Source organism: Cibotium barometz, chromosome 33 (genome assembly GCF_041138505.1).
Source record: "Cibotium barometz isolate CiBa-2024 chromosome 33, ASM4113850v1, whole genome shotgun sequence".
Lineage (NCBI taxonomy): Eukaryota > Viridiplantae > Streptophyta > Polypodiopsida > Cyatheales > Cibotiaceae > Cibotium > Cibotium barometz.
This window is the reverse complement of record NC_141078.1, coordinates 438,482-447,358: the sequence shown is the minus strand read 5'-3', so window position 1 is coordinate 447,358 and position 8,877 is coordinate 438,482. Positions and strand designations below refer to the sequence as shown.

Here is an 8,877-nt window from a genome sequence, read left to right as displayed (position 1 = left end):
ATGCCTTATAGCTTTACTCTCGCGAAGAAAGCTCCTCAATTAGAGATCGTTTGCCGGTGCCTCCCGTAGAGCTCCTGACAAGGGTGTAGTCACCAACACAAATAGGGAAGAGTAGTTGAAGCTCTTACCCTCGTACCGCTTCCTGTGGTTCTCTTGCTTGCAGCTCAGCCCTTAGCACGAACCATGCTCTGATACCATGAAAAGATGCAGGGGGGGAAGAGAGCTTGAGCTCTTGCAAGCACACACACACTCACAAAACCCTAATAGAGAACACACAAGGTGAGAGGCTGAAAATCTTCTTCTTCTTCTTCTTCACTCAACACTCAACACACCATATACAAGATAAGAGTACACACAATATGAAAGGTACTCAACCAATACATACACGGGTTCTCTATAGTGTGAACCGAACTAAATGAGCTGGCGCTATAACTATGCCAGTCTCTAGAATGGCTGTCACACAGCCTGTCATCCCACTGGCCATATATCACCCATGATCTCACCAACCATGCCAGTGGTGTGAGTGTGGGGCCTATCTCCCAAGCGGGTCATCATAAGTGTCCACCGCCTCACTAGACGAGCTCGATATCTCAACAATCCTCTCCTACTTTTTTAATGTGTTAGATACTTGATAACATTTGGGGACATGTTCAACAAAAATCTCCCCACTACTATAGAATCACAAAGAAATAGAAGGATATCTTCTTAGGCTCATGGGAGGAGAAGATCAACATGAAGCTTGTCTAGCTTTTGAAGACAAAACCTACAGCACGAAGGGAGGCATGTTAACACCTTTTTGGGTTAATACATTTTGTCAATTTAGTTTTTACCAATCATACGTTGTACATACACCGTCTAATAATTTTGTTGGCACATTAGGAAAGCTTTAGGGATTCACTTTACATTTTGCAAATCATACATTACACATACATCACATCGTATTTTGTTGGCACATTAGGAAAGCTTTAATGAAGACTCTTGAGTCATGTAAAAAGGCTAATGTTATAAAACCCTTGGTCTTTTTAAACATTTTTGGTTGGCTGGCCAAGTGTGAACTCTATGGCTTGGTATATAAGTGACATTTCACTTGTAATGGACACATATTCTTACACATAATAGAAGTGGCTCTTGGCTCACTTGGGTAGAAGAGAGAGAGAGAGAGAGAGAGAGAGAGAGAGAGAGAGAGAGAGTCTTACATGCTATGTGATGTGCCTCCTTCTTTCTTGCTTGTGTGTGGGAGAAAGGGAGTGAGAAAATGGAAGGTCTTGACAATCAAGGTTCTAAAACACTCAAATGTAAGGGTAGAAGAAATGGATTGTAGAAGAATCAACCCCAAGGTTATGACTTATCATACCAAACTTGATAAGATTGGGGTTCTAAAACATTCAAACCATAAAGGCACAAGAAATGGATTGTAAAGGAATCAACCTCAAGCAAAAGAATGCAAAATTAGCCAAAGTTAGAGAAGCTTGAAAAGAAGGCAAGTGGACAGTCCGTGGTGAGGGAACTGCTCTCATTGAGGATTTTAAAACTTATGCAAACACAGAAACCACACCCAAATGATGGTAGATCTACTAGTTGTTAGTATGATGTATTTTCTTGTGTTAGACCTTAAGATTCACATGTTGTTAGTATGATGTATTTTCTTGTGCTAGACCTTAAGATTCACGTCTTTAAGGCGATTTTTGGGCCTTGCTCTAGCGCGCGCGCGCACGCTCTCTCTCTCTCTCTCTCTCACGCGCGCGCGCGCGCCCTTTATTCTCAAGGAAAAGTAATGCCTTTTAACACACACACACGCACATCCCCTTTTGAACTTTTCACACGCCAAGACCCCTTCACTGACGAGGCGACCTCCGGCTTCTTCTACCTGCTGTTCAATTCGGGCGAAAGACAATCCTACACAAGTCGAACATATCTATAGAGGAGCTTGGAGTCTAACTGACAGAGAATTGCACTCGATCCATTGCAAGAAAGAGAATGAATTGTGCAGACGAAGAACTTTGAAGATTGATCCATATCCTTCTGCTGCATTCGCGATCGCTCCATTCCTATCCAACTGATCGACAGATTGATGAAGGTAGGTGCTGCTTGCTGCTTTTCAAGCCATGATCTTGTAGTAGCTGTGCTTTCTCTTTATCTCTGACTATCAATCTATAAGGAAATGGCATGTTGCAAAAAGCAATAGGGTGGCAGACAGGGAAGGTCCTCCGAAAAAGAAATAGAAGGGGATTGTAAAAGATAAGAGAAAAAAAGGCTTGCCGTTGAATTCTCAAAGGCCAAGGCCTTTCACAGAAGTCAGTACTGTAGAAAAAGACCTATTGAACCCGCGATCGGGTAACTAGTGCAATTCTGCAAACTGATCTGGCCTGATCCTTCCTGCAGCAAAAGCCAGCTATGAAGAGGAAGAGTAGTGACAGTGGTGCCCTGGCTTGCATTATCAATGCTGAAGTAGGTACAGTTTTGTCTGTGATGCGGAGGAATGCCCGCTGGGCGGGCAGATACTTGGCTGGTGATGATCAATGGGAGCATTCTCTTGTGCATTCTTTGAAGTCTCTGAGAAGAAACCTTTTCACATGGCATCAACCTTGGAATGACATAAATCCTACCCTCTATATTCAGCCCTTCCTGGACGTGATCCGCTCCGATGAAACTAGCGCTCCTATTACTGGCGTTGCACTTTCCGCCATCTACAAGATCTTGGTTTTTGAGGTTTTTGATCACAGAACCGCTTATGTTGCTGAAGCTATGCATGGCTTGGTCGAGGCCGTGACTAGTTGTCGATTCGAGGTCATAGATCCTGCCTCAGAAGAAGTGGTCTTGATGAAGATCTTACAGGTTCTGCTGGCTGTGATGAAGCATGGGGCCTCAAAGGTGCTAAGTGACAGGGATCTCTGCCTTGTTGTCGATACCTGCTTCCGTGTGGTACACCAGGCAGTAACAAAAGGAGAGCTTCTTCAGAGGACAGCTCGCTACAGTATGCATGAGATTGTCAGGGTGATATTTGCATATTTGCCACAGCTTGACCCCTCTCCCAAACTCTTTCCAAGGAATGGCTCTGCAGCGGATAGCAACACTGATGTATGTGGACTTTGATGATGCATTCTTTTCTTTCTCATACATGAACATCTTCCTGCTTTTTACCATTTAGCAAGGTTACGTTTTCATCTTCCGGGGGATTTAAAAGTCTTTTGTACATCCAGAACTAGCAGTGTTCTCAGTGATTATTTGGTTTGCAGGTTGGTTCTTCTGCAACCGTCCGCTCTTATTGTGCCAATGGTTGTTCAAGCAGCAATGGCTTGGATGCTGCTGTCGAGACCTTGACTGGCTCAGAGACCAGGGAGGAAATACATAGGCCTAAGCTGTCTGTAGATGGAAAAAGAGAAAATGGACAAGGAGAGGGAAGAGAACCTAGAAACAAGCTTCACACATCCATAGAACCTTATGGCATTGTTGGCATTGCCGAGATTTTCTGCTATTTATGCTCTCTCTTAAATCTTTCAGATTCAGGCAGAGATACAGGGCAAAATCTCCATGCCATCGATGAAGATGTACCTCTTTTTGCCTTGGGATTGATCAATTCTGCATTTGAGTTGGGGGGGCAGTCTTTTGGCTTTCATCCACAGCTCTTAGTCATCATACAAGATGACCTTTTCCGGTCCATTATGCAACTGGCATTGTCCAGCAAAAATCCTCTCATTTTGTCCATGGTCTGTAGCATTGTTCTTAATCTCTATCATCACCTCCGATGTCACTTGAAGCTACAACTGGAATCCTTTTTCTCCTGTGTTATCATCAGATTAGCACAGGGGAAGTATGGAGCTACTTATCAGCAACAAGAAGTAGCCATGGAAGCTTTGGTGGATTTCTGCAGACAACCAACTTTCATGTCTGAGATGTATGTGAACTTTGACTGTGACATTACTTGCAGCAACATATTTGAAGACTTGGGAAGTTTGCTCTCGAAAAGCGCTTTTCCAGTCAATTGCCCTTTGTCTGCAATGCATGTTCTGTCCCTTGAAGGGCTTATTGCAGTCATTCACGGCATAGTAGATAGGCTGAATTTTATGCTGAAAGTGCCAGAGCCCTGCATAGATAGTCCAATGTTGGATTATGCGCCTTTCTGGACTGCAAAATGTGATAACTATGACGATCCCAAATGCTGGGTGGAATTTGCACAGAGGCAGAAATTCATAAAACACAGATTGGCAATTGGTGCAGACCATTTCAACAGAGACCCCAAAAAGGGTCTTGAGTTTTTACAGGGAATTCACCTGCTACCAGAGAAACTTGATCCTGTAAGTGTTGCTTGCTTTTTCAGATACACCACAGGTCTGGACAAAAGCCATCTTGGTGATTTTCTTGGGGATCCTGATGAGTTTTGCCTTCAAGTCCTAGCAGAGTTTGTAAGGGCTTTCGAGTTTCAGGGCATGAGCTTGGATGTGGCTATGCGCATATTTCTTGAGACCTTTCGTTTGCCTGGAGAGGCACAGAAAATCCACAGGGTCTTGGAAGCTTTTGCAGCAAGGTATTATGAAGAGTCACCTCAGGTTCTAGCAGACAAAGATGCAGCTTTTTTGTTGGCATACTCATTGATACTACTGAATACAGATCAACATAATTCACAAGTAAAGAAGAAAATGAGTGAAGAGGACTTCATAAGAAACAATCGAAGCATCAATGGTGGCCAGGATCTTCCTCGGGAATTTTTGTCAGATCTGTACCAGTCTATAGTGAGGAATGAAATCAAGATGTCATATGAAAATGGAGCAGGGGTTGCTGAAATGACTCCAAGTCGTTGGGTTGGACTTGTCCACAAAGCTAAGAAGATTTCATCCTATTTAGTGTGTGATTCACGCCCATTTCTGGATCACAACATGTTTGCTATCATCTCGGGCCCAACTGTAGCTGCCATTTCTGTAGTATTTGACCATGCAGAGGATGAGGAGGTGTTGCGGACATGTGAAGAGGGCTTCCTTGCTGTGGCGAAAGTATCATCAAGCTATCATTTCGAAGATGTACTTGATGACTTGGTGGTGTCTCTGTGCAATTTCACAACACTGCTAAACCCAACAGGCACTTTGGAAGAGCCTCTGATGTCATTTAGTGATGATAGCAAGGCTCGCATGGCTGCAGTGACTGTCTTTAAGATTGCTAACAAATATGGAGACCATATCCGCACAAGCTGGCGGAATATTGTAGACTGCATATTGCAGCTGCACAAGCTTGGCCTTTTACCCGCACGTGTTGCGAATGATGCTGCAGATGATACAGATAGCACTGGTGAGGCAATGCTTGGAAGACCTGTTCCAGGAGGTGCAGTGGCAGTTGGTGCTCTTCCAGCTGGGAACAAGAAGCGCACATCAGGGTTAATGGGTAGATTCAGTCAGCTCTTATACCTGGAATCAGATGAACCAAGGTTTCAGCCAACTGAACAGCAGTTGGCTGCTCACCAACGCACTTTGAGGGCATTAGAAGCTTGTCACATTGACAGCATTATTTCAGAGAGTAAGTTTTTGCAAGCTGAGTCTTTGCTGCACCTTGCAAGGGCGCTAATTTGGGTGGCAGGTAGGCCCCAAAAGGTCGGGGGCTCTTCTGAGGATGAGGACACTGCTGTCTTTTGCCTAGATTTGCTGATTTCTGTAGTCCTTAACAATCGAGACCGAATATTGCTTCTTTGGCAAGTTGTTTATCAGCACATATCAAACATTGTGCAGATGATTACAATCCCTTGTCTCCTGGTCGAGAAAGCAGTTCTTGGTCTTTTGCGCATTTGTCAGAGATTGCTTCCTTACAAAGAAGAACTGGCTGAAGAGCTTCTTCGCTCCCTGCAGGTAATTTTGAAGCTGGATGCTCGTGTAGCTGATGCTTTGTGTGAGAGGATTACTCAGGAAGTGATGCAACTTGTTAAAGCCAATGCTAGGCATATAAAGTCTCCCATGTGTTGGCGGACTGTTTCATCATTATTGTCCATTACCGCTCATCATTTGGATGCATCAGAGGCTGGCTTTGAAGCTTTGTCCTTCATCATGTTAGAGGGTGCTCATTTGACACCAGAAAATTATGTGCTTTTTCTTGATGCTGCAAGAGCTTTTGCAGAAGCGTCAACTGGTGGTGTGGACCGATCCCTGCATGCACTGGACCTCATGGCTGACTCTGCAAAATGTCTTGTTAGGTGGTCAAATATTTCAATGAAGGAAAGTTTGGACATTGTTTCTGAATCAAAGGAAGTTAGCAGTAGCCCCCAGGAGCTTGGGGAGATGTGGCTTAGATTAGCACAGGGTCTGAGACAGCTTATTGGAGAGCCCAGAGAGGATGTGCGGAATCATGCAATGTTGTCCCTACAGAGGAGCTTATCAGCAGGAGAAAAAATGCATCTACCCGCATCAGCATTGGGACAAGCTTTTGATCAAGTTCTATTTGTGATGTTAGATGATTTGCTGGAGATTGCCACTAAGCACTCTCCCAAAGAATACCGTAATATGGAGAATAGTTTACATCTTGCAATGAAATTGGTGTCCAAAGTGTTTTTACAGTTTTTGGATCAAATTTCATTGTTGCCAGGTTTTCCAGCATTGTGGTCTACCGTGCTGAATCGCATGGAAAGTTATATGAAAACCAAATTGAGAGGGAAAGGCAGTGATAAACTCCAGGAATTTATACCAGAATTGCTGAAGAATATGCTGCTGGTAATGAAAGCCCGGGGTGTTCTTGTTCAGGGGAGCACTCTTGATGGATATACCTTGTGGGAGCTTACTTGGCATTGTGTTCAAGGCATTGCACCATCGTTAGAGACAGAGTTGTTTCCCCGGGAAGCTGCCAAGACAGAGGAAGCCAGTTTAGCTAAGGCTCCTGCTGCCCCAGAATCAAATATTGTTTTGTAAGTAGTGAAAGATATATATTTTTGGGCCTATGAAGAGGAAGTTAATGTGAGAGAGAGAGAGAGAGAGAGAGAGAGAGAGAGAGAGGTGGTATTACCATGGACAAGGATAGTGTTCCAAAGTCTCCTCTGTTTCTCTCTTGTATATTGCAGTGTGCATGGCCTTTGTGCTTTCACTTTCCAAGAATTGGCCTCGACCTCAAGTTGGTGGGATCTAGTGGGAGTCAAGCTGATTGCTCATCTAGCCTTTGGTTTTTGCAGGTGTCCCTGTGGCCTTTTAGAAGTTCATGTGTAAGTTGCTCAAATTCTTAGGGTTTATGCATGTACAAAAGTTTTGAAATTTGGAGCATATTGGAGCGTCTTTCCGTCACTTATGCTAGACACCACGCAGATGGAGTCCTATGATTTGCAACTGGTCTTCTGTGGTTTGGTTTGCTTCCCATGCAAAAGGCATGAGCTTCAGTTTTGTGATAGAACAGTACACTCTCTAAGGCATATATTTTCAAGGCGGTGATTGCATTGGTCTCCTTCCCACCCTACTCCACATAACGGGACTCACCCAACCAAGTCAGTGTGTGATTTCATAGTATCATTCATCCAACGAGCCAACTTTGCAAGCATTTATGTCATGGATCTCAGTGCCCGTTCTTTTGATGGAGAAGATAAATTCTCAAGTTGAGATTTCGAGAAGGAGCCTTGTAGCCATTTGCGATTAGCACCATATAGATCTTTCAATGTCAGACGGTATCACCATCTCTGGTGTTGTGGATTTTCAAGGTGATTGTGTTGCTCATGAAGCATGGTTTTGTATCAGTAGTAATAATCCATTCTTATTTTAGAACTAAGTTTGATTCCAACCGAAACTCAATCACACAGAATTTTCAACTAAGGGGCTTAGTTTGCATGTAGGTCCTATGTTCAAAGTACCCCAAACATGTCATATTCATGTCCTACATGAAAGGAATCCACTCAGGATGAGCTTGTAGTGCATGTCGATCTAATAATTTCATAGTTCAAGGGTCATGAGATTATGTTCATGCCAAGGATAAAGTTGGGCTTGAATTATGTTGATATTTTCGAAGGCTTTAAATTGTACGTTAAATCTTGGAAGATTTAGAGTAGGATTTAATTCAAGTGTTGAGGTTTCAAGATCGATGGGTTTAGATGGTAAAGGTTCCATTTCTGGCAACCGCTTCTTTTGTCGTAAGAGCATTGTGAATATACTCATTGTTCTAAGGTGACAGTTTACATTGATTAGTTAATAGAGAACCGATGATTAGTTAATAGAGAACCGAGAACTACTTATCCAAAATCCACCCAAGATGATTTCTTCAAGGTTTGGTGAGTGCGAGTTTTCCCAAGGATACCCAAGTTTCCTTGGATATGATATTATGACTAGCTTTAGGACTAATCACTACTCTTTTTCATTCATCAACATTCTTTTCCATAAAGAAACGTTGATAGGCTCCTCAAATGGGATGACGGATGTCTCAATTTCACTTCTCGTTTCAATTTCAGTTTCCCATTCACTCTAAGATGGAGGCATCGAATCCTTATTTCTCGATCTATTCCCAACATGGTTTTCCTCATTTTGGTTTTCATCATTCTCAAGAGATCCCAATGTAGCGCTCAACGTGAACAATGGCATTGAAGGACCCCTTATTGTGTTTATACATGTGAAGACCTTGGAGGTTCATGTGAGGCATTGAAATACCCTTCGATATAAGCTTTTAGACCGAGATACAAGTCACAATTAGATTGGAGGGGTGCAATGATGGAGGTCACATCATCATAAGATAAGGTTGCATTTTTCTTGTGCAAATTTGAAATGATGTGTAGCAACATCCTCCATCCACCACTAACTATCCAGACCTTTTGAATCTCATTGTCAGTTGTTGCAGTATTATCTAAAGATTTCTCTTCTGATTTCTCCTCAACTTGGTTCAATGGATTGGTTTTGGTAGGTAGTGCCTCTTCCTCTTGAAAAGGAAACTGACACT

At 43.1% G+C, this 8,877-nt stretch overlaps 1 protein-coding gene across 4 annotated transcripts; it reads left to right on the top strand.

The window, feature by feature from the left end:
* The first annotated feature begins 1,783 nt into the window (after positions 1–1,783).
* Positions 1,784–7,224, top strand: GN (sec7 domain-containing protein). 4 transcript variants are annotated; one of them, XM_086772782.1, is made up of 3 exons: positions 1,784–2,077; positions 2,383–3,078; positions 3,237–7,224. In XM_086772782.1, exons 1-3 carry the CDS (start codon positions 2,072–2,074, stop codon positions 6,879–6,881), a joined length of 4,347 nt encoding a protein of 1,448 aa, XP_086628908.1. In that variant the 5' UTR covers positions 1,784–2,071; the 3' UTR covers positions 6,882–7,224. The 4 variants fall into 4 exon arrangements, with proteins under 4 accessions (XP_086628908.1, XP_086628909.1, XP_086628911.1 ...); XM_086772783.1 differs by having other exon boundaries at positions 2,159–3,078; XM_086772785.1 differs by having other exon boundaries at positions 1,811–2,077; positions 2,186–3,078.
* The last annotated feature ends 1,653 nt before the right edge of the window (positions 7,225–8,877 follow it).